At 51.7% G+C, this 24,936-nt stretch overlaps 2 protein-coding genes and 1 long non-coding RNA gene across 10 annotated transcripts in view; 1 reads left to right on the top strand and 2 right to left on the bottom strand.

The window, feature by feature from the left end:
* Positions 1-4,964: 4,964 nt before the first annotated feature.
* On the bottom strand, positions 4,965-15,919 carry ift74 (intraflagellar transport 74). The gene is made up of 21 exons (XM_030099205.1): positions 15,778-15,919; positions 15,581-15,635; positions 14,768-14,895; positions 14,559-14,694; positions 14,397-14,445; positions 13,646-13,744; positions 13,472-13,532; positions 13,315-13,374; positions 13,169-13,230; positions 7,733-7,871; positions 7,556-7,618; positions 7,346-7,489; positions 7,225-7,265; positions 7,008-7,087; positions 6,873-6,926; positions 6,544-6,641; positions 6,328-6,454; positions 6,084-6,247; positions 5,881-6,006; positions 5,293-5,353; positions 4,965-5,214 (listed from the first exon to the last, which is right to left on the bottom strand). Exons 3-21 carry the CDS (start codon positions 14,879-14,881, stop codon positions 5,108-5,110), a joined length of 1,785 nt encoding a protein of 594 aa, XP_029955065.1. The 5' UTR covers positions 14,882-14,895; positions 15,581-15,635; positions 15,778-15,919; the 3' UTR covers positions 4,965-5,107.
* Positions 5,769-24,549, top strand: LOC115394076 (uncharacterized). Its single transcript, XR_003932005.1, has 3 exons — positions 5,769-5,840; positions 13,663-13,671; positions 24,539-24,549. It is a non-coding gene; the product is annotated as an uncharacterized LOC115394076 (long non-coding RNA).
* The window catches only part of LOC115394055 (microtubule-associated protein 4-like), a 64,436-nt gene continuing 56,155 nt past the window's right edge, over positions 16,656-24,936 (bottom strand). For 6 of the 8 annotated variants that reach the window (XM_030099190.1, XM_030099195.1, XM_030099193.1 and 3 more), the window contains 2 exons: positions 21,497-21,695; positions 16,656-21,004 (listed from right to left, as the gene is read on the bottom strand). In XM_030099190.1, coding sequence (XP_029955050.1) covers positions 20,997-21,004; positions 21,497-21,695 — 207 coding nt within the window. In that variant the 3' untranslated portion in view covers positions 16,656-20,996. Of the gene's footprint in view, positions 21,005-21,496; positions 21,696-23,404; positions 23,595-24,936 lie in introns of those variants that run through there. The other 2 variants (XM_030099191.1, XM_030099196.1) reach the window with 2 other exon arrangements.

Raw genomic sequence — 24,936 nt, 5'->3', positions numbered from 1 at the left:
TTGGGCGGATTTGCAGAGAAGCGGCGAACAATCAGCGCCAGCGTCCTCTCCGCTCTCCAATGGTCTCACTGTAGCCTTACCACCTCAATGAGGTGGAAATTTTGAAAAAAAAATTAAACTGTCACTCACAGATGGTCTTACTAGATCCTTACCTCCTCAATACGGTGGAAATTATGAATTTTTATTTTTTCAACTTTCACTGACCAGTGGCCTTACTATAGCCTTACCACCTTAATGAGGAAGAAATTTTGAACAAACTTTTTTTTAAAAAATATTTTCTCACCGATGGTCTTACATCCTTACACCCCTCACAAAGTAAAAAATTATTGTTTTTTTTCAATTTCCACTCAGCGATGGTCTTACTATATAGCCTAACCACCTTAATAAGGTGGAAATTTTGAAAAAAAAATTTAACTGTCGCTCACAGATGGTCTTACTATATCCTTACCTCCTTAATAAGGTGGAAATTATGAATTTTTATTTTTGCAATTTTCACTGACCAATGGTCTTACAACCTTAATAAGGTGGACATTTTGAAAATTATTTTTTCAATTCTCACTCTCCGATGGTCTTACTATAGCCTTACAACCTCAATGAGGTGGAAATTTAGAACTAAATTTCTTTTTAATATTTTCTACCCGATGGTCTCACCTCTTTAACAAAGTAAAAAAATGATTTTTTTTTTTTTAAATTTTCACTCACAGGTGGTCTGAACTCTTCAATAAAGTGCAAATTATTTAAAAAAAATCTAATATTTTGTTTGTAACCGAGCCTTAGTGTTTCAATAAAGTGCAAATTATTAAAAAAAAACATCTTTCAACTTTTTTGCCTTACCTTCGAATGCAAGTGAAAATCAAGGTTTTTTTTTTTTTTTTTCAATTTTCACTCACCGATGGTCGTAGTGCCAAACACGCCTTCAGTACAACAGCTAACTTCAGCAAAAACAAGGCGTCACAGTCCTTTAACAGGTCGACACGGGCCTACCTTATTTGAAAAGAAGCTCACATCTCTCGCCGTTCCAAAAGCCCCCCGGAGGTCCCTCATCAGCTGGACGCCTCTGAGCAACTGACTACTGTCTGTTTTGTCACCGATGGTCTTATTATAGCTTTACCTCTTCAAAAAAGTGCAAATTATTAAAAAAAGAATTTTCAGCTTTTTGTCACTGATGGCCTTATCACTTCAAAAAAGTGGAAATTATGGGAAAAAAAAATTCAAACAATTTTTATTTTGTTACTGATGGACTTACTTAGTTCTTCAAGAAGTGCAAATTATTTTTTAAAAAAAATGTAATTTTTTGGCACTGATGGTCTTAAATAGCCTTACCTTTGAATGAAAGTCAAAATCATGAAAATTTTATTTTTTCAATTTTCACATACCAATGGTCTTTACTGGAGTCTTACCGCTTCAAAAAAGTACAAATTATTGCATAAAAATTAAAAAAAAATTTTTTGTCACTGATGGTTTTGCTAGAGCCTTTGTGCTTCAACAAAGTGCAAATTATTATTATTATTTTGTCACTGATGGTGTTATTATAACCTTACAATGAACATGAAAATCATGAACTTTTTTTTTAATTTTCACTCACCGATGGTCTCACTGAAGCCTTACCGCTTCAATACATTGCAAATTATTTATTTATTTATTTATATTTTTTTTAATTACTGATGGTCTTACTATAGCCTTACTGTGATGCACACTGGATGCAGTCCGGCTGTGGAGCGGACACCGCAGCTCATCCGTAGTCCCGCCGCCGGTCCAGAGCTCCGGAAACTTTCTGCAAGGATCGTTTTTTCCGCATGCCGGAGCCCTGCCGCCTCAGTCCAGGCAGAAGCAAGTCGGGCGCCGGAAGGAAACGCGATACGTGTTCCAAAATAAATGTTTTCAAATAAAATCTGTGTTGTGTTTTTGCCTTAATATTCAATTTTTTTTTTTTTTACTTCTTCTGGTAGAATATAGAACAAACACCAAGCTGTAGTCATTATACGCATTAGAAGAATGGACGGTTTTGTACTTTGTCACTGCAGGAAAGTCAAACGACTCCAAAATGGCATGTTGCCAGATTGGGCGGGTTTCTGCCAAATCAAGCTTCTTCTTTGAACACGTCGGACGGGTTGATGAAATAATCATGTGTTTATGACGTGTTTGTTATTATAAAAATACGGTTTTAACGTGTATCTTCAACCGAGATGGCGGTTTGTTGTGCTTTCTATTGAGTTAAACGGGTCTCTGCTTTTAAGACGAGGCTGAAGACCTTTCTATTCAATAAAGCTTACAGTTAGGGGTCGCGCCTGCTCTCTCCCTCTCTCTCTCTCTCTCTCTCTCTCTCAACTATTATGTCACTGTTCTGTAAGGTGATGTTGGGAAAATGAGTCGTGGATTTATTGTATAAATCTGTGAACCTGTGTCCACTTCAATGGAAATAAAATGATCTCTCCCCCCCTCTCTCTCTCTCTCGCCCTCTCTCTCTCTTTCCACTGTGGGAGACCAAAAAGTCAGAACACCAGAACCCTGGACCAAGAGTCTGTCTCTGAGGTGGACTAGAGCCGTGACTGAGGGATCCAGACAGAACATCAGTCAGCTGATCCATTGAGACAGCCTGGATCCAATGGGTTCAGTTCTAATTGGGCATCAATCAAAACAGCTGCTCCACTGATTAATGGAGGAACCCGGACCCAGCGGGTGGAAGGTTTACTGAACCCCGGGTTCTACCATGTGGAACCGGCTCCCAGTTCTGCTCCTTCTCTCGTTCCAATGTAATTTCATTGTATTGCTACATGTCACTGATGACTGTTCCTCTTGCTGTATGTAGACACAAGAACCTGTCTGTCCTATCTCCTTCTCTTTCTGTCCCCTCACCCCAACCGGGACAGCAGGAAGACCACCTCTGAGTCTGGTTCTGCAGGGTTCTCCTCCTCTGGGCCGGGTTCTGCAGGGTTCTCCTCTGAGCCTGGTTCTGCAGGGTTCTCCTCCTCTGAGCCTGGTTCTGCAGGGTTCTCCTCTGAGCCTGGTTCTGCAGGGTTCTCCTCCTCTGAGCCTGGTTCTGCAGGGTTCTCCTCTGAGCCTGGTTCTGCAGGGTTCTCCTCTGGGCCTGGTTCTGCAGGGTTCTCCTCTGGGCCTGGTTCTGCAGGGTTCTCCTCTGAGCCTGGTTCTGCAGGGTTCTCCTCTGGGCCTGGTTCTGCAGGGTTCTCCTCTGAGCCTGGTTCTGCAGGGTTCTCCTCCTCTGAGCCTGGTTCTGCAGGGTTCTCCTCTGAGCCTGGTTCTGCAGGGTTCTCCTCTGGGCCTGGTTCTGCAGGGTTCTCCTCTGGGCCTGGTTCTGCAGGGTTCTCCTCTGAGCCTGGTTCTGCAGGGTTCTCCTCCTCTGAGCCTGGTTCTGCAGGGTTCTTGCTCATGTGGATCTGTTGGGTTTCTCTGTAAAGTGTCTAGAACCCACCATGTTGTAACTGGCACTTCATAAATAAAGCTGAATTGAATATTGTTTTCGGGGGACAGCGACAGATCTGGCAACCTCCTCCAGCGGACTGCGGAGACACTGCAGGCGGTGTGAATCACAGTGCTGCGGTGTACCGGACCGGAGCCGGACCGGAGCCGGACCGGAGCCGGACCACATCCAGTGTGCTTCAGGCGTTAGGAAATCCAGACTGACGGAGAAAAGTACAGGAAATAAGAAACCTGAGACGTTATCAAAGAAGCGAGCGTCACTACGGCAACCCAGCAGTTCAAAACACACACTCCACTTTCTGAGTTTATCAATTTTTGGTAATTTATTACTTTTATCAATTACTCAAGAACAAAAGAACAATGGAGGAATCCCGATTGATTTCCACTGAACACGGCTCCATTTCCACAGCTTCAGTCAGTCCAGCAGTCCAGACCCGGACCGACACTTCCCTGAAAATCCACCTCCTCCCCGGGCCTCCCCTGGGGCCTGGTCCTCCTGGCTGCTGGGGGTCTTCCTGTCCGCTTGTGGACCGACGCCTGGTCGTCTTCCTGGTGTGGTGGCTGGGATCACCTGGGTCTTGGGAGGGGGTCTCTCTGACCTCGGTCTTGGGGGTCTCTGGTCTTGGGGGTATCTCTGGCCTGGGTCTTGGGGGTCTGTGGCCTTGGGGGTCTGTGGTCTTGGGGGTCTCTGGTCTGGGTCTTGGGGGTCTGTGGTCTTGGGGGTCTCTGGTCTGGGTCTTGGGGGTCTCTGGTCTTGGGGGTCTCTCTGGTCTGGGTCTTGGGGGTCTCTAGCCTTGGAGGTCTCTGGTCTGGGTCTTGGAGGTCTCTGGTCTGGGTCTTGGGGGTCTCTGGTCTGGGTTTTGGGGGTCTCTGGTCTTGGGGGTCTCTCTGGTCTGGGTCTTGGGGGTCTCTGGTCTTGGGGGTCTCTGGTCTGGGTCTTGGGGGTCTCTGGTCTTGGGGGTCTCTGGTCTCTGGTCTTGGGGGTCTCTGGTCTTGGGGGTCTCTGGTCTGGGTCTTGGGGGTCTCTGGTCTTGGGGGTCTCTGGTCTGGGTCTTGAGGGTCTCTGGTCTTGGGGGTCTCTGGTCTTGGGGGTCTCTGGTCTGGGTCTTGGGGGTCTGTGGTCTTGGGGGTCTCTGGTCTTGGGGGTCTCTGGTCTTGGGGGTCTCTCTGGTCTGGGTCTTGGGGGTCTGTGGTCTTGGGGGTCTCTGGTCTTGGGGGTCTCTCTGGTCTGGGTCTTGGGGGTCTGTGGTCTTGGGGGTCTCTGGTCTTGGGGGTCTCTGGTCTGGGGGTCTCTGGTCTGGGTCTTGGGGGTCTGTGGTCTTGGGGGTCTCTGGTCTTGGGGGTCTCTGGTCTGGGTCTTGGGGGTCTCTGGTCTTGGGGGTCTCTGGTCTGGGTCTTGAGGGTCTCTGGTCTTGGGGGTCTCTGGTCTTGGGGGTCTCTGGTCTGGGTCTTGGGGTCTGTGGTCTTGGGGGTCTCTGGTCTTGGGGGTCTCTGGTCTTGGGGGTCTCTCTGGTCTGGGTCTTGGGGGTCTGTGGTCTTGGGGGTCTCTGGTCTGGGTCTTGGGGGTCTGTGGTCTTGGGGGTCTCTCTGGTCTTGGGGGTCTCTGGTCTGGGTCTTGGGGGTCTGTGGTCTTGGGGGTCTCTCTGGTCTTGGGGGTCTCTGGTCCGGTTCAGCTGCTGAGCGCCTGGATGAGCAGCTGGTTGAACTCGGCCACCTGCCGCTCCACCCGCTGCGCCACCGAGGCGAAGTCGCTCTCCTGAGACTTGGAGGCGATGACTGGAGCTGCGGTTGAGGAACTCCGCCGGGTTCTCGATAAGGGAAAGAGCCGAGGCGGACGGACCGTGTTCAGGATACACTCCTTCATCACGAAGTTGTTCTGCTCCAGGTGCTGCCACTTCCTCTCCAGGTTGACCAGCTGCAGCGGCGAGACGGACAACACTGAGAACTGGCCGGAACGTTCTGCAGGACGGAACGTTCTCCAGCAGGACGGAATGTTCTGCAGCAGGACGGAACGTTCTGCAGGACGGAACGTTCTGCAGCAGGACGGAACGTTCTCCAGCAGGACGGAACGTTCTGCAGCAGGACGGAACGTTCTCCAGCAGGACGGAACGTTCCAGCAGGACGGAACGTTCTCCAGCAGGACGGAACGTTCTCCAGCAGGACGGAATGTTCTCCAGCAGGACGGAATGTTCTGCAGGACGGAACGTTCTGCAGCAGGACGGAACGTTCCAGCAGGAGACGTTCACAAAAACATCAATTCACCAAAACCTTCCTCACAGCAAGAGCCAGTCAGAAACCAGCTCAGGAAGTGAGGAAATGACCCCTTCCTGCAGGAAGTAGACTGAACCCATACAGGAAGTAGACTACAGACAAGCAGGAAGTAGACTGAATCCACACAGGAAGTAACTACAGACATGCAGGAAGTGGATGTGAGAAGGTCACCTGAGCGTGCGTCTCGTTGTCCTGCAGCATGGCCTTCAGAGCTTCGTATCTGCGGTTCATCTCGTCCTGCAGCTGCTCGAAGGCGTCCCGCCGCCGGGTCAGGGACGCCCGGTCCTCCTGCAGCCGCTGCGCCGAGACAGACGTCCACACGTTGACTTCGTGACGCCGGGGGCCCGGGACGGGCGGCGCGGAGCGGCGGCTACCTGCTTCTTGTGCTCGGAGGCCAGCCGCAGCGCGTCCAGGTCCCGGTAGGTCAGCAGCTCCGCCTCCATGGCGCCGACTCGCTCCTTCAGAGAGTTCAGCTCGCCGCTGATCTTCCCCTCCAGCTGCTGGACCTTCTCCAGGTCCTGCTGCAGCCGCCGGGACTCTGAGAGGACCACGGACCACCGCTCACTTTACATGACAACCTGTGTGTGTGTGTGTGTGTGTGTGTGTGTGTGTCCTGACCGGCGCTCAGGCCCTTGGCGGTGCTCTCTGATCGGACCACCTCACTCTCCTTGCTAACCAGCACCTCCTGCATGTTCCTCAGCTCGCTGGCCGTCACCCGGTCCATCAGGCGCAGCCTCAGCATGCTCTGCACACACACACACACACACACACACACACACACACGCGTTGAGGCGCTGTGTGTCCCCGGCGTCTCTGGCTGCGGCCCGTCCTCACCCTGCTGCTGGTCTCCAGCAGAGACACGACGTTCTCCTGACTCTCCCACAGCTTCTGCTGCTCCGCGGCTCGAGTCTCCTGGAAGGAATCCTGGAAACCTGGAGGGAAGAAGAGCTGCAGCTCTGTGACCCCTGCTGGACGGAGCAGGAACTGCACCTCAGCAGGAACCAGGCGGAGCCGCTCCGGCCTCATTCATAACATGATGGAATCTTTAAAGATCAAGTCCTCCAGATGTTCTCAGCAGCATCAGCACGTCTGTATCAGACGTTCTCTCATGAAATGTGTTTACTGAATCGGATGGGCTGGTGGGCGGAGCCGAGGGGACTCACGGTCGATCTCCTCCTCCCTCCTCTTCAGCTCCTTGTATTTCTGCTGACATTCACCTGATGGCACAGAATCAGAAGGTTCTCACCGGTCGGCACCGAGCCAGGCGAGGACAGCGTGGAGAGGTGAAGGGTCGTTACCCTGGGCGACCTCGGAGTCCTGCTCCACGTGTCGGATCTCCTCGCCGATCTGCCTGGTCCGATCTCTGATCTCCGACAGCCTGAAAACAAAACCCCGTGAAGGCCGAGACCAGGAGACCGCCGAAGGCCCCGAGTGGACGGGGACCGGGACCGGGACCAGGACCAGGACCAGGACCGGGACCGGGACCGGGACCGGGACCAGGACGGGGAGACGTACTGTCTGTCCATGCTGGCGATCTCCTGGTTGTCCTCCTTCACCTGAGAAGCAGAACCCGGCGTGAGACGCAGCGAGCCTCAGAGTCGGCTCTGGACCAGGAAGTGAGCGGCGCTGGACGGACCTGCTGGAACAGCGTCTCGCGCTCCTCCTCCGGGGACCGCTGGCTCCGCTGCTCCGCCTCCAGGGCGTCCCGCCGGGCCTCCAGCGCCGACAGGTTCTCGTGGAGCCGGGCCACCTCCTGCTTGTGGTACTGGTGGGCCAGGTCCTGGAACGGGACCGCGTCTCTGAGCCGCTGTCCGGGTCAGTCCGGCCTCCGGTCCACCAGACTCACCGCTTCGTAGTCCTTCTTCCGGGTGGCGAGAAGATCCAGGTCCTCCTGGAGGACGCTCAGCTCCTGGATCAGACCGGGACAAACCGGGTCAGACCGGGACAGACCGGGACAGACGGGGTCAGACCGGGACAGACGGGGTCAGACCGGGACAGACCGGGACAGACCGGGCCGCCGTACCTGCAGCAGCTCCTCGTTGGCGGCCGTCAGGCTGCAGTATTTGTCCCGCTGGACGGACGGCAGCGCCTGGACGGCTTCCTCGGTGACGCGCTTCTCTGCCGCGATGTCGTCCTCCACCGCCCGGACGGCGTCTTCCCTCCTGCACACACACACCGGCTGGATCACTGTCCAGCAGCACCCCGACCTGGACCAGAGACGGACGGAGGACGGACTGAAGCTGGACTGAAGAGGACTGGACCGATAACCTGCTCCGTCCTGCGTATCGACTGGCTGAAGCTGACCCAGCTGGAACCCGACTTCACAGCACGGCTGCATCTCCGAGCTCCTTCAACCTGGAATCAGTAAACTGAGACGAAAACCTCTAAACGCCTCCGGGAAGACCCCCTCAGGGAAGACCCCCTCGGCGAAGACCCCCTCAGGGAAGACCCCCTCGGGGAAGACCCCCTCAGGGAAGACCCCATCAGGGAAGACCCCCTCGGGGAAGACCCCCTCAGGGAAGACCCCCTCGGGGAAGACCCCCTCTGAGCTGACAGGACTGTGGTTCAGGAGTTCTGGGGCCCGGTTCCCGGTCCGTCTGTCAGAACAGAGTCCAGGTTCCTCCTCGGTCCAGAACGGTGCCGTTCTCCCCCCCGGCTCCCCTCCCTCCGCTGCTGGACTCGTTAATCAGTAACAGCGTCTGACAGCAGGAAGTCGATGAGCGCCTTGAAACAGGAAGTGCTGATCCAGGTTTTACGAGGTTCAAAGGTCGTGTGCCGTGCTGGCGGCTGGACTCACGTCCGACGGGCAGAAGAGACTCCGCGTTCTGAGAGCAGAACCGCAGGGAGACCGGGCGGCGCCGTGTCAGCGGGTCTGGGTGTTCTGCCGGACGGACGGACGGACGGACGGACGGACTGCGAGATGGACCGCTGGCTGGCGCCGGTCCTGCTCCTGCTGGGCCTGGCGCCGGGCCCCGCGCTGCAGTGTGACCCCCAGGTAGAGCTGGGCGCTACGGCCTCAAATCAATATCACCATACTTTGAACAGTTCACCTCGATAACGATAAATGGACGATAACTACTGGGGGGGGGGGGGGGGGGGGGGGGGGGGGGGGGGGGGGGGGGGGGGGGGGGGGGTAATCACAGCTTTTTATTGTACTGGATTAAACTTCTGTTTGGCTCAGGTGGTGCAAACATTATTATTTTATTTCTCATTATTTGGGGTCAACCTTCTTCAAATTCTATTAACTTTATCAAGATTAGGGTAAAAACACATCTATGTGTCCTAACTGTCACAGCAACAGCCGTCCAGAGCCGACAGAACTCTGCTGGTACTGTCAACGTCTTCTCTGGGGGCTTTAGGGAAAATCCGATGACTGGAGACTCTGGGGAATTGTTAATGGTACACGGTTCCAGATGTTTCAGGGTGATGTGGTGAGCAGCTGAGAATGGAACACAGCTGGACGTCTACTGTGCCGAGCCACAGATGAGCTTGTTTGTTTACCATCTCCTCCTCAGTTTCCGGTCCACACAGCGTCGCTTCAGGAAACATCTACAGCACTCAACATGACTGAAAACGATGTAGTTCACCTGATTTGGGTATCAGTCTTATAGGTTTTTGTCCCACTGTAACGATACCAGAAACGCCACCATGAACAATAAAATCTCCTCTGGCGGGTCTCATTCATTACATTTAAAGCTTGAAGACAAGGGGAAAGCAGGTTTGTTGACTGCTTTGTCTTCAGGGTTGAGATAATGTATTCCGACTGTGTGCAAATCTTTACTGATGGATCCAAAGACCCTGATAGGCAGAGATCTGGTCTCGCTGTGGTCGTTCCAGAGTTTAAATGTTCAGAGGGCTCCAGCGCTGCAGACTATTGGTCTGTATATACCGTTGAGTTATTGGCTATTGTGAAAGCTTTAAAATGGGCTAGCAAAACCAGACAAACTGCCTTTTTAATATGTTCAGAGTCTGTGTCAGTCCTAAACAGCCTGACTTCTTATAAATCTGCAAGGCAGGATCATTTGTTTGAAGCTCTACAGTTGTATACTTTTCTCGTTCAGCAGGGGATGTCTGTGACATTCACGTGGGTTCCAGGTCAGATGGGCGTCATCGGGAATGAATCAGCAGATAGGGTGGCAAAGGGCGCTCTTCTTAGGAACAGCATCGATGTAAAGTTATCTCTGTCTAAGAACGAGGGGAAATCACTGATATGGTCCAAGGTTATGGAACAACGGCAAATTAGATGGAGGACAGAAACTCGGGGAAGACTTCTATTCACTATTATCAACAGTGTGTTAAAATCAGTTCCGAGCATAGGGAGGACGAGAAAAGAGCAAACGGTGGTCAATCGAATAATGTTGGGTCACACCTATTTAAATCGTTCTCTGCATCTAATCGGAAAGCACATGACTGGGTATTGTGAGAAATGTAATAATAATGCTCCAGAAACTGTTTTGCATGTTTTGTTTGATTGCTCTCATACGATAGTGAAAGGTCCATTTTCAAAGAGGAATTAAGTAAAGAAGGAATTCATCCGTTTTCCCTGAATAGTGCAGTATATAGTCAGAATGCACTGATCTCATACCTTGTTTTAACAGGGTTGATAAACAGAATTTAGATTGTTCTTTGATACCACTCTGTAGCCATAGGAGGCGGTAATGTGCCTGTTGAAATGGTGCCATCCGCAAGAAGAAGAAGAAGAAGAAGAAGAAGAAGAAGAAGAAGAAGAAGAAGAAGAAGAAGAAGAAGAAGAAGAAGAAGAAGAAGAAGAAGAAGAAGAAGAAGAAGAAGAAGAAGAATAAGAATAAGAATAAGAAGAAGAAGAATAAGAATAAGAATAAGAATAAGAATAAGAATAAGAAGAAGAAGAAGAAGAAGAAGAAGAAGAAGAAACACTGCCCACCTACACAGCTAAAGCTGCCTTTTTTTTAAAATACTGAATTTTCCGACATGGGCAAGCTGACGGTGGTTATGACGCTAAATTTCGGTATCGATAAGTTTTCGGTATCTCGCCCAGGCCGACCCCCAGGACCAACCGGTACTCGGCGTCCCGCCTCTCAGCCTCCGGTTCCTTCTGCTTCATCGAGACAAACGCCGTTCTGTCCTCCAGCTGATCCAGAACCTGACGGGCCGGCTGCTCCTCGCCGTCCCGCCCAACGCCGACCGCTCCTGCGTGTCCACGCTGCTGCTGGACGGGAACCGGATCGCCCTGGACCCGACGGACCGGCGGGCCCTGGAGGAGTACCCGGCTCTGCTGGAGCTCCGGCTGGAGGAGAACCTGCTGACCCGGGTCCCAGACGGGTTCTTCTCTGTGGTACCGAATCTGAGAACGCTGTCCGTCGCCAAGAATGACATCCGCAGGTAAGACCAGGGACCTGGCGGGTCCCCGGCAGGGACCGACCCACCGGGAACCCGCCAGGGAACGGGACCCGCTGGGGACCCGCTGGGGACCCGCCGGGGACCCGCCGGGGACCGGGACCCACCGGGGACCGGCCGGGGACCCGCTGGGGACCCCCGGGTTCCCGCTCCGCACGCTGACAGGTTCTGTGCTGCAGTTTGGACTCGGGGGCGTTCTCCGGTCTGGATCTCCTGACACACCTGGACCTGTCGGAGAACCGGCTGACCCGCCTCCCGGCCCGGCTGGCCGGACAACTGGCGAGTCTCCAGGTGGGCGGAGCTAAAGCTAAACTACCCAGAACCTCAGTGTCTCCATACAACAACGTTCTCCAAGGATGCAGAACCTGGAGGGTCGGGGTCTTCCTGTTTCACTGGATCCGGGTTCTGTCTGCCTCCAGGTTCTGGATCTCCGGGGGAACCTCTGGAACTGCTCCTGCCCCCTGCTGGGCCCCGTGGCAGAGCTCCACGCTGCTAACGTGAGCCTCGGTAAGGTTCTGCTCTGTACGGTTCCACTCGGCGCTGAAGACCAGACCATCAGAGGTTCTTCCCGGTTCTTCAGGGGGAACCGTCAGCTGTGCGTCTCCACCGGACCGGGTCGGGACCGAGGTTCTGGAGGCTGCGGCTCGATGCCCCCCGTCTCCACCCGACAACGGAACCGACCCCGCAGAACCGACGGCGCCGGGAGAGTCCGAGCAGCCGATGAGCCCCAGCGCCACGCAGAACTCCACCCAGAACCACAACAGCACCGCCGGTACCGGGCAGACCGCCGGTACCGGGCAGACTGCCGGCCCGTTCTGCCTGGCAGGCAGAAGGTAACGCCTCTCCCTTCCTCCCCCAGGACGGACGCCGGCGCCGGGGAACTCCTGGAAGTTCACGGCGTGCGTGGCGGCGCTGGCGCTGGTCACCTCGGCGCTGATCGTCTGCGCGGTGAAGGGCCCGTCCTGGTACAAGCTGTTCCACAACTACCGGCACCGGCGGCTGCGCCAGGACGGCGACGACGACGGCGGCGGCGGCCCGGGGACCTTCGTCACGACTGTCTTCAAGAAGAAAGGGAGCTACCGGACTCCTCCGGCGCTCGGCTTCCAGAACCAGAACCAGGACTGGCCGCTGGACGAGGCGGAGGACGAGTACTTCGAGGACCCGTACATCCGGGACGCCGGCGGCGAAGGAGACGAGACGCCGGCGGAACCGTGAAGGGGACCGGGAGCCGGCGGAGGTTCCGGTACCCAACGTTCCAAGTGAAAACATTTAGCAAGGCGGCGTTCCGACGCGGCTAACGCTAACAGGGATGGCTAACTCCCAGAACCCTCCCAGAACCCTCCCAGAACCCTCCCAGAACCCTCCACCCATCACACCACAGACCGTTTCCAAAAGTTGTGTTTCCAGTGGTGCCGAGCGCCGCCGCCGTGCAGACCGCCGCCGCCGTGCAGACCGCCGCCGCCGTGCAGACCGCCGCCGCCGTGCAGACCGCCGCCGCCGTGCAGACCGCCGCTTTGCTTTTTCACTTGAAATGTTTGTGTAAAGGTTGTCCAACCCCCGGCTCCTGACGCCGCCTGGGACTTCAGCCCTCTGTCCAGGGAACAGACGTCTCCTCGGGAACATCCTCTGTCTGGATCCGTGGTTCTCCTTGAGAACCGGTCCAGAGCAGGTTCTGAGGATCCCCGTCAGAGGTCCTCTTTTTAAATTTGGCCGAAGACTGAATCACTCTGACCTCCAGGTGGAGTTCAGAGGTCATATTTACCGTCTGACATCAATAAAGATCAACTGTAAATCATTCCTGTGTCTCCGGTGCTTCCTAAATGAAGTGACGGTTGCCTAGCAACATGAGGCTTCATCTCAGGGCCTCATTAGCATCTCGCTACCCGACTGTTCTGCATCTTTATATCTGTCCATTAGACGGATTGCCAAAAATTGATCAGGCAAAAATGGATCCAGTGGACCGACGGGATCAGGACGTCCCTCCTTACTGCGCCCGTTTGGTGCCTGGAGGACAAAGAGTCCCGAGGCGCCATGTGGACAGGAAGCTGGACCGGACCAGCTGACTGAGGGACGGTGGACTCACTGTCTCCTCTGGGTGAAGACGGCGTCGATGCCCTCGGCCTCGCTGTCGTTGTGCGCCTTCAGCTGCAGAAGACAAACGTCAGACGCTTTGAGGACGTCTCGGCGTGTCCGGCGTCCGGACGCCGCCGCCGCCGCCGCTCTGCTCACCGTGTTGAAGTCGTCCACCATCTCCTCCATCTCCGTGCTGGTGTTCAGCTTGTCCACCAGCTGGGGAGGAAGGCAGCGTGAAGGAACCGGGAGTGTGTGTGTGTGTGTGTGTGTGTGTGTGTGTGTGTGTGTGTGTGTGTGTATGTGGTGACTTTACCATGTTGTAGTCTCCCAGCTGACCCTGCAGCTCCCTGATCTCTGCAGCCAGACCCCCAGCCCTGAGGACAGGAGGAGACAGCTGGATGGGATCTGGATGGGTACTGGATGGGGACTAGGTGGGTTCTGGGTGGGTTCTGGATGGGGACTAGGTGGGTTCTGGATGGGGCCCCACCTCTTCTCGTAGGACAGGTAGACGGAGTTCTCCTGGTTGAAGCCGTCCATCTCCTTCAGCAGCCTGCTGGTCTCGGAGCTCAGCTCGGTCATCCTGCTCCTGCCAGAACCACCGAACGCTCAGCACGGAACCCTGGGAGCCTTCTGAAAACACAGCCTGTCCAGAACGCTCCGGCCCCGTCTCCATGGAAACCAGGGAAAACACAGCCTATCCAGAACGCTCCGGCCCGTCTCCATGGAAACCAGGGAAAACACAGCCTATCCAGAACGCTCCGGCCCGTCTCCATGGAAACCAGGGAAAACACAGCCTATCCAGAACGCTCCGGCCCGTCTCCATGGTAACCAGGGAAAACACAACTTTTTTTCAAAACGCTAAATCTTCGTCTCCATGGAAACGGGGAAGCGGAATATTTCAACCGACTCTGTTTCCATGGAAACGGTGAAGCAACATTCCCATGACGCTACGTGGAAACGGGAAAACACAACTTTTGGAAAAACCTCCATCTCCATGGAAACGGGGGAATCGCAACTTCTAAATGCTCCAACGAGCAAATCCAACGTGTCGGTCTGTTCTTCATTCTCAGTGTTTCCAGTGTGTGTGTGTGTGTGTGTGTGTGTGTGGTTCCATTACTGAACAAACAGTCCCCTCTAGTGGAGCAACATGTAAACGACATGATTCGCTAAATGTTGCCATGTGAAGGCGAATCGGTGTGAAGGGGCGTGGCTTCAGAGCGGCGGTGGCGGAGCCGTACCTGAGCAGGCCGAGGTAGTAGGACTTGTCCAGGATCTGCCTCTGGGGACCTGTGGAGACGGCGGAGAGACGCCGTCACCTGTCAGGCGGCGGCGTGGTGGGCGGTGATTCGCCGTGCGGCGGCTCGCCGTGCGGCGGCTCGCCGTGCGGCGGCAGACCGTACCTTTCACGCCGGTCTTCATGCCGCTGAGGCCCTGCTGGGTGACGGGCCGCTCCGGCACCTTGATGGGCGCCGCCAGGACTCCGGGCGCCGGGACGCCGGCCCGCATCGCCGGGTGTCCACCGGTACCTGGAACCATCTGGATGGACAAACCATCAGAGTTATAGCGGGGCGGGGGCGGGGCCTGATCTAGAGCCCCGCCCCCTTCTTACCCCGGTGGCCACGCGGATCGCCGTCGGCGGGGGTCGCACGGCCGTCGGAGGTCTGCCGGCGCCGCTGCGGCTCATGGGACGGCCCAGACCGGACGGAGGTCGCTGGCTCGCCATGGCGCCTCACACACCTGGAATCACACCACCTTCACACTCTGCACCCGTTCACCATGCACTCACGCACATCCTCCGTCCTCTGCTTCCTTCATAAATCACTCCCAGACGTTTAAGTTTCCTGAAAACAGCCGGACTCAGGCGCTGTGGGGATTAAACGTCAGTTTGTGGACCGGAGGACTCCGAGCCTCTTCCGTTCTGCTGTTTCCCAGAATCCCTCAGTGGGAAGAGCTGCTGGAACCTCACTCTGGACCTGCTACAGAAAACACTCAGGTGGAGCTTACTCCCCCCGCACGGCTCAGAACCACGGGTTTAAAGAAATGAAAAGAAAAATCAACATTCGGACTCTTCTACTCGTTTCCGTTTGTAGAAATTGTGCTACTTTGGATTAATAGTTGGAGGAAAATTTAAATTAGATGTAACTTGAATAAACTGTCAGGATGAAAATAAAATATGATATAAATAACACGAACACGTAAAAATCCAGCCCAAGAAGTAACACTTTTCAATCGTTTCTTCACTTTATTTCCACATTGGAAGCTCAGAATAAAGTGAAAAGTTCTGAACCACCGTGAAGGGTCAGAGGTCACAGCGAAATAATCCGTGCTTTAAAATCCTTTTAGATTTAATGTTTCTCACCAGATTTAACGCGAGACGGAAAACAGCTCCGTTTAAATGTGTTTTCTGTAGATTTACACTCACCCGTTAACGCCTTGATGACCTGACAGGAAGCAGGAGGCAGAATAACACCGAATATCTGTCAGGAGAAAAATAATCTGGTGAGAATGAGTGAAACTCTCCGCTGTGCGTTAGCTTAGCTTAGCTTAGCCTAGCTTAGCTGCACACACGAGCATCAACGTCAGCATCAAAGCAGCTGGAAGACACGAGACGCTTCGTACCGCGAGGTTTAAACTTGGACTCCGGTTCGGTTCGCTCCGTTCTAAAGTCTCCAAAGCGTCTGAAAATGTGCTAAATCACATCTAAGCAGAGAATTCCGCCACGACGACCGACGCGTTGACGTTACCGTAGCAACGGGCTTCCTCTTCCTCTACGGGTGTTTGAAGAGCGGCGTCACGGAGCGGACAGAGCGAGCTCCCCCCAGCGGCCGCCAGGAGAACAACAGGAAGCAGCTCCCGCTCCCAGACAGACAGGAGTTTAATTTCTGACTTCAAACTGTTGAAAACGCTAAAAATAAAGGAATCAATTCCCTCTGGAATAAAAAAGAATGCCTCCTTACCTCAATAAAACTAATCAACTATATAAAATTAATTCTTAATACCCAATCATCTGATTAACTTTTTTTTACTTTTTACTAAAAACGTACATTTTCTCAGAAGTCCAAACCTCCAAATTATGTGAAGTTATATCATTACAGAAAATATAAATATGATTCCATTTTATTCTTCCTTCATGCCGTTAACTAGAATTTACTGGTGGTCAAGTCAAATTATTATTACAAAAAAAGTTTTCAGGTTAAACTAGAAGTGAAAATTCATGAATCTGAAATTCCACTGGATTTTTCAATAAAAAACCTTAAACTGGAATTTTGTTTGATTTGGATCCAATCAGTCGTGAACCAAAGAAGATGCAAATATTCAATGAAAAATTAAAAATATAAATATAAAATATTATTTTATAGAACAGACATAATATGTAAAATATAAAATATAGAAAGCAACAAATCCTAAAAACTTAATAGTACTAATACTGCTAATAAATTAATATAAAAATTAGCAAAAATTCGGAAGATGCACAACAAGAAGAATCAACACATAAAGAGTTTTAGTCCGATTTATTCCATGTTTATTAATCACATAACTAATTAACAAGAAATCACAATGAACACTTTTTCAAACCAAAAATAAAATTCAAATTATGAAAAAAAGAAAAACACACAAAAAAGAAAGCGCTGAGGAGGTTCTGTAAATAAAGCAGGTCTACATTGTAGTTTGTTAGCATGCTGGAAGTCTTCGGCTAACCGATATGTTTCCACGGCGACAGCTAGTCTACTCAAACCACAACGAGTTCGCTAACGCAGACCCACATCGCATAGCATGCGCTTGATACGAAAACCTCCACAATTAGCATCCGCCTGCACAGAGTCCCCCGTGATGTTCAGCGCCGCCGTTCGTTAGCGTTAGCTTCTGTCCTGCTTGGTGTTTTGATTTCTCAAAAGGCTACAAACCGACAGCGGTCGCTTTAGCTTTAGCTAACCGAGGCTCTGCAACCTTCAAGAGCATCAAAGCTCGCTTTTCACCAAGTCAAACGTCAAAATGAAGAAAACGCTGCTTTGCTAGCTTATGGAGCATTTCAGGAACTGAACAACTTCAATAAATATTCTCACCATTACACAGCTTTTGGTTGTTGTAGCTATTTTAGCTGTTTAGCGGTTCTTAGCTGCTTTAGCACATTTTTTGCTCGCTTAAGCCACATTAGCGGTTTTACCACTGAGTGGTTGAAACACTGTTAGCAAATGTTAGCTATTGAAGGCGTTCTTGGCTGTTGTGGCTTTTAACAACTCATTTTCTTTTGTCAGTTATTTCAGCAGTTTTAACCATGTTAGGAATCAAAGCTATTGTTAAAATTAGAGTTCTTTGTGTCCATTGTAGCTTTTAAACAAATCTCAGCTAATTTTTAGTTTTTACTTATTTTACTTTGAAATGCTTTGTTACAGTTTAAGACATGTCAGATGTATTTATCTGTTGTAGCGTTTGAATATTTTTAGCCAATTTAGCAGCTTTAACTTCTTTAGCAGTTTTTAGCCATTTTACCCTTTTTATTAGCTGTTTTAGCTAATTTACCATCGTCCACTTATTATTAATTTTTTTGGTTGAAGTCGTTGCAGCAGTTTCACTTTTCCCTTCTTCAAATGTTCTTCACAGTTTTAAAGACTTTACGTTTTCAATCTGTTGTTGTTTTTGTTAGCCATGTTAGCGGATTTAGCTTCTTCTTCTTCTCCTCGCCAAAGGTTGCAGATCCCCGAGCCGGTCGAAGGAACCTTTCTGTGTTTTGCGACTGGACTCGAGGCTCTGGATCGTTTCTCCACGGCGAATCAAAGCGTGTTGGGGGTCTGGATTGATTGCAGGTTCAAATCCCGGCGAGCGACAACAGCAAAAGGCGCCGAGATGCCACAGGAACACAACCATAGATACACTTACTGCAATAAATCTCAAAGGACATTCTTTACCTTCAGGAGCCTCTTCAGGTGAAAACGAGCTCAACCTGTCCCGCTAACAATCACCGCTACCGCCGTGATAACTGATGTACTTCCCGTAAAAACCAACTAACAAACGAAGGTTTTTTATTGTTTTGCACTTGAGCTCCTCGACAACGACATGTATTTACATCCGTGTGCAAAGCTCACCTGTAGCTGGAATTCAGTTCCTAACAGGCACCAAAAGAAGAGAAATCATCTGGAGAACCGTCAAACTACGCCGTTCTGCTAGCTGCATTCTGCTAGCTCTGTTCGCAACAGCTCCATTCTGCTATCTCCGTTCTGCGAGCTGCGTTCTGCTAGCTCTGTTGTGCTAGCTGCGTTCTGCTAGCTCCATAGCAACAGCTCCACGCTGAGAACGCGCTGTCTGATCAAAAAGCTTCTCTTTCACCCCTCTTTGCTATGTTAAAGCATCAAACATCATTGTCTTTCCCAAAAAAATCCTTTTTGAAAGTTTGAAGAAGGAAGACGTTCCGCACTCCGATCGCTGCCACTCAAAAGTCAAAAGTTTCCCAACGGAGAAAATCCCAATGAAGCAGGAGGGAAATTAAGCGTCACAGAGTCGGTTAGCATTTTGAACACATGGCGGGATGAAAATGGTCTGTGAGCTGCTAGCTAGCTACTAACTAGCACAATGTAGCAGATAAAGACGTTTTTCTCAAGTCCTGCAGGAAACACAGAACTTAAATTTCCTAGAAAAAAACCCAGTGACTTTGATGTTAGTGTCTGTTGAATTAGCATCTATTGAGTTAGCGTCTCTCGAGTTAATGTCTAATGAGTTAGCGTCTGCTTCATTAGCGTCTGATGAGTTAGCATCTCTTGAGTTAGCGTCTGTTGAGTAAGCATCTATTGAGTTAGCGTCTCTCAAGTTAGTGTCTGCTGAACTCGCGTCTGCTTCGTTAGCATCTGCTGAGCTAGCTGCACGGAGTCGGACGTCTATGAATGATGAACATGATGATTATGTAAACAAAGTAAAACACCATCGGTTGACGAAGAAAATTCTTCTGTTGCTGGAATTGATCAGATTAATATTTCCTTTGTTTTCTGAGCGTTGGTTTAAAATCTGTCTTTTGGAATAAAGGCTGGATTTTCCAGACTGAAGTCAGAGAAAAAGAAACAAACGTGTAAAGGTCACAAGGTCACACTGTGAAGAAGACACTTCATTCACAAGAATATCTGAGAGGAACTTTTCATATCTAAAACTGACCCTGAAGCAGCTTCTGTGGCTCCACAGCGACATCTCGTGGTGAAAGACGGTTTGGTTTTAGATCAGAGAATCTTTCTCACCTCACAGCTAAAGAAGTGCGACGTCTCATCTGGGAAATCCGCTCATTTATTCCCGAAAAGATAAAACACTGAGTCTGTCGTCCTGAAGCTTCGCAACACATGAAGCCAAACTGGAATATTTCCCGTTAGCATGCTAGCTACTGTTCTAAAGAAAGAAAAGCATCCCGTTAGCATGCTAGCTACCTTGTAAAGAAAGAAAAGCGTCCAGTTAGTTGCGAGTGCGCCCATTTCAAACAAAAGTCCGGGAGTTCAGACGAACGGTCAACTCGCCGCTCTGGAGTCCAGCGTTCACGACAGGAATAATTCAGAGACACTTCCGACACGAGACTCGGGTTCACTCCGCCGATCCTTCATCTACGTCCAGATGTCCAACGTCTCTCCGCCTCGGCGCCACTCCGACGCTTCTACACCTTCTCCTCGGCTCCACCCTCAACAAAACCACGTCTCGACGCGGAGCTCCGAGGTCTGCAGCCTTCACCGAGGAACGTCCGGCGGCGGAACGTTCAGGAACCACAACACCAAGGTAGAAACAGCCGACTTCAGATTCGGCTTTCGAACTGATTAGCAGTAGCAGTTTAGCAGTTTGAGGTTTTTTAGAGCATTTTTTTAATCGATTCAGCATTTTTAGCTTAATTCGCGCTGTTTTTACATTTTTAGGGAAATGTAGCATTTTTATCGTGTTTATAACTTCGGTAATATTATCTGCTTCAGAAATATAAACTTTTTCCTTTTTTTTTAGGGAGTTTTATGTGTTTTAGGCAATTGAGCCATTTAGCACTTTTATCAGCGTCAGCTAATAGAAACTTTAGCACCTTTAGGCTAATTTAAAACTTTTAGCTTTTTTAGCAAGTATAGTCACTTAACTTATTAATTAAAGCCTTTTTAGCATTTTATTTATTTATTTAGCACTCTCTTCCATTCCATTTGAACTATTCTAGTTTTTGACATTTATTATTGTTAAATACATTTCAATTATTATGGACCTTTTAGCATTTCAAGCTAGCGGGCAGCTAATTCAGCCGTTAGCGTTCTGATCGCATCGTCGTTTTCCTTCCACTCATCGTTTGAGTCGTTCTGATAAAAAGCATTAAGAGGATATGTTTGTGGGACGGAGCGGCGAGCGCCGGGCTGCGGACCAATCAGCTCGCGGCTCCGCCCCCTGTGTGCGTTTCCCAGGTTACTGTGCGCTAATGAGCGAAATCAACTGAAGAAAGGAGCCGTATTGCTTCAACAGGACGAACAAAACACAATAAATAAATACAGCGGCGGATGTCTGGGGGCGGGGAGGGAGGGGTGGAGGGTGGAGGGGGTGGAGGGTCACTGAAGCAGATCTTTAGGGGCGTCGCCACTGGAGCACGAGGTCACGAACACAGAGTCGAGTGGGACCACGACAAGCAGCCGGAGCTTCTGGGAAAAACCACAGAAAGTCTAAAACGAGCCCATCGGTCAGCTCGGGAGGGGGCGGGGCCAGGCGGGGGGCGGGGCCAGGCGGTGGTCCGGGCGAGGTCGAACTCCAGAGACTCAATCTGTGAAGGTTTAAAGGAGGGAATGAAAAAAATAAAAACAAAAAAATAAAGGAGTAAAGGAGTAAAAGAGAGGAGGCGATGATGTTTAGAGCTACAGGCCTGCAAGATAGAGAGGTGGAGATGAGGTGATCAGGGCCGCACACGGGATGGACACACGCACACGCACACGCACACACACACACGCACACGCACACACACACACAGAACATGATGCAGTCCAACCCAGACTTCACACAGCGGCTCCTCTGTCTTCTCTGAACAGGAAACTAACCGACCGTCACAATAAAAGCCTTTTCAGGAAGTTTGGTTTCCCCCCGTTTCCATGGAAACAGAGTTGGAACGTTTTTAAAAAGTTTTGGTGCATCCCGTTTCTACGGAGACGGAGTGTTTTCAAATTTGCTTTTCTCCGTTTCCATGGAGACCGTTTTCAAAAAGTTCCACCCTGGGAGCCGAATCAGGAACATCTGGTCAGAGCCTCGCTGTGTGGACTCCGGGTGTAAACACATGAATGCTGACCACACACACACACACACACACACACACACACACACACACACACACACACACACACACACACACACACACACTCACTTGTCTCTGGGATGAGAGTGTCCAGAGCCTGGGGCTCCCGGAGGCCCTCGGCAGCACAGGGGTCCCCGTCCTTCGGGCCGTCCTTCAGGCCGTTCTCCTGGGAGGCGGGGCCTCCGGCCTGTCCGGGCTGGGGTCCCGGGGCCAGGGGGGGTCCCGGGGCCGGGCCGCCCCCCTCGACTGCCTCCTGAGAACCTTCAACCTGGGAACACAGAAGATCCAGACGGTTTCGCTGCTGAAGCTCTGCAGGACTCCAGGTCCCAGCCTGACCCGGACCCCAGGGCTCTGGTACTGGACTTCTGGTCTTCTGGTCTAGACACAGCTTGTCCACAACCAACACCAGGTGGACCAGGACACCCAAGGTCAGAGGTCGGTGATTGACTTTGCTGTCGTGTCGGCCTTCAAGACATTCTGTCAACCCGTCCGGTGTCTCAGGGGACAGCAGGTCTCCACCAACACTGCTTACAGAGGACGGGAGCTGCTGTCCTCCACGGGGACATTATAGGACTGAGGGAAGACTTCCAGGACCTCCTGGTCCTCCCAGCTGACCACGGCGTCTCCTGCCAGAGACGTCTGAATACCGGCCCGTGGATCTCACAGCTGGATGGTTCTCGCGCTGTCTCTCCAGTCGTAGGCAGTGTCTGCAGTTCGGAGATCTCACCTCTGCCTCTCTTACCACCACTAACGGTGTGCCGCAAGGTTCAGTGTTGGGACCAACCCTTTTTACCATCCCTGTAACGATGAGGGCCTAAACACGAAAGCATCTGTACGTCTCTACGCTGACGACTCAGCGAAGTACTGCTGCGCTGCCGCTGTCGGACAGCTCTCTGAACATCTGCCATCTGCATCCAACACAATTCAGAAGCAGCGGCTCAGCCTCAGGCTGCTGCTGAAAGAGACAAAGCTGCAGCAACGTTGTTTTCTAACAATACGAAGGTTCCTGCGGTCCTTCTAGAATCCTGTCTGCCCACGGTTCTCTTATCGAGACTGTAGCCTCCTATAAATACTTATTCTTCAGATGACAGTCTGTGTTTTAAAAGCCGTATTGATCAACTACTGAGAAAATTGAAACTAAAACTGGGTTTTTTTCTTGAGGAACAAATCCTGTTTTCCTTTGAGGCCAGACAGCGTCTAGTTGCCTCTCCTGGACTGTGGTGATGTTGTGAAGAGGAATGCGTCGGCTCTCTGACTCTGTTGGATTCTGGGTATCATGGAGCCCTGAGGTTCATAACCAGCTGTAAACCATCAACACATCCCTGCAGGTTACACTCCAAAGCCAGCCTGTCATCACTGTCCCAGCGCAGAGCCGGGCACGGGTACATACTGATTCATAAATCCATCCTGGGCCTGCTTCATGACCCCTTCTGGGTCGCGCTACAGTCTCCGTTCATCAGAATACTGAACCCTCACCATCCCTCCTGCTCGCACTGAACCGGGAACAACCCGGAACCAGCTACAAAGAGAAGTGAAGCTCCTGAAGCTGGATTCCTTTTGGTGAATTTAAAATGGATCTGAAGAGTCTGAAGAGCCTGTCACAGGGGACTGCTCATGATGATGACGTTTTAACAGCACGACTGGTGGTTTCTACTGCTTCATGTTAGTGTTTTATATATTTTAATGTTTTATGTTTTGTATGTGTGTCTAATATTCATATATTTGCTGCACAGGTCTCTGTTGTAAACGAGACTCTGGGTCTCAGTGGGACAACCTGTAGAAATAAAGGTTAAAGAAAAAAAAGCAGAGGCTGAGGTCTCAGAGGTGGACGGAGGTCTCAGAGGTGGACGGAGGTCTCAGAGGTGGACGGAGGTCTCAGAGGTGGACGGAGGTCTCAGAGGTGGACGGAGGTCTCAGGTCTCAGAGGTGGACGGAGGTCTCAGGTCTCAGAGGTGGACGGAGGTCTCAGAGGTGGACGAAGGTCTCAGAGGTGGACGAAGGTCTCAGAGGTGGACGGAGGTCTCAGAGGTGGACGGAGGTCTCAGAGGTGGACGGAGGTCTCGGGTCTCAGAGGTGGACTTGTCCATCACCAGGCTGAAGTCAGGAGGTGGTTGGTCAGCTCCTGGGTCTCAAGGCTCTGTTGGTGGACAAGGTTCTCCCCGAGACCCTGCAGATACCGTGAGATGTTCAGGGACCGTCTTGTTGACCGGTGCAGCAGGAGCTGATGGAGACCGGACCGGTCTGGACCTGCTGGTCTCGCACGCACGTCACTGCGATGTCAAGACGGGGACGGCGCCTTGACCCCCCGCTGTGCTCCTGGTACCCGACACGCAGGTTAATGCCAGGCGAGAACAGGGTCTCCCAGGGTGTCCTGGGAACGCCTGGGGACAGGAAGTCTGGGGACAGGAAGCCTGGGGACAGGAAGCCTGGGGACAGGAAGTCTGGGGACAGGAAGTCTGGGGACAGGAAGTCTGAGGACAGGAAGCCTGGGGACAGGAAGCCTGGGGACAGGAAGTCTGGGGACAGGAAGCCTTGGGACAGGAAGTCTGGGGACAGGAAGCCTGGGGACAGGAAGTCTGGGGACAGGAAGCCTGGGGACAGGAAGTCTGGGGACAGGAAGTCTGGGGACAGGAAGTCTGGTATCCCCACTTAGACCGCTGGTCCAGGACCTGGTCCTGGACCAGCGGTTGCAGCAGGTCAGTTTCAGCTCATCTCAGCTTCAGTTTTTTCACTTTTCACATTCAGCTCCTGAATCTTTGTGGAAGGAACAAACGAAGCTGCACAGAAAGAGCAGCGGCTCTGAATCCTGCAGAGACTCGTGAGGACGGAACCTGTTCCTGGATCCTCGGAGGCTGAAGGACCGCTGGAAGCATCGTCCCGCAGCGTCTCCAGCTGGATCTTAAAGTTTATTTTGGCTCAAAGGAGGAAATTTCAAAGTGTTAAAAATAGAAGACTCGTCTCTGGAAACGGGCCGCTGTGGTTATTCTTAGAAACGTTCAGGATGGAGGTGAAGACCGGAGACGAGTCCTGAGAGACGAAGCGTCACTAAGGAGGGGACAAAGTCCCTCTGGTTTGGACTCAGACTCCGGCCGATGGACCTGAACCGTCCAGACTCACACCGGCGCTCTGCCTTAAAAAGAAACCTGGACCCTCGCGTTCCAACTGAGGCCAGCAGATAAAAACCAGCGCCACGTCCTGCAGTTCTCCTGACAGCCACATGGCGGCGCGGTCAGCCCCCCCCCCCCCCCCCCCACCCCCCCCAATCTGGACCTTTACTGGAGGGGCTGTCGGTTCAAATCCCATTAATCGCGGTTAAGTAACGCAGAGCTGTTGAAACGTTTCTCTTCAGGTTCTGTTGAGCAGCTGACGCTTTCCAGTTAATGAATAAATTATTGTTAGTCTTAAAAGGCAGACCCACGTTCCTTTGAGCAACTCAACTCTCAAAAGCTGAATGAAGACATGTTGTTTTCCAGGTCAGAGAGTCACAATAAACCACTGTTTTCAGATTA

Source organism: Salarias fasciatus, chromosome 9 (genome assembly GCF_902148845.1).
Source record: "Salarias fasciatus chromosome 9, fSalaFa1.1, whole genome shotgun sequence".
NCBI classification, from domain to species: domain Eukaryota; kingdom Metazoa; phylum Chordata; class Actinopteri; order Blenniiformes; family Blenniidae; genus Salarias; species Salarias fasciatus.
The sequence above is the reverse complement of the archived record's forward strand: the minus strand, read 5'-3'. Positions and strand labels throughout refer to the sequence as shown.

Bases quoted from the DNA above. Each gene is read 5' to 3' on its own strand.
- ift74 (XM_030099205.1), bottom strand. From the start codon at position 14,881: ATGGCGAGCCAGCGACCTCCGTCCGGTCTGGGCCGTCCCATGAGCCGC. The intron at 6,248-6,327 runs GTCAGGACACAC...TGGTCCTCTCAG, and splicing joins CGCCAAGGGCCTGAGCGCCG to AGTCCCGGCGGCTGCAGCAG. The intron at 5,354-5,880 runs GTGACCTTCTCA...TCGCCGCTGCAG, and splicing joins ACAACGAGACGCACGCTCAG to CTGGTCAACCTGGAGAGGAA.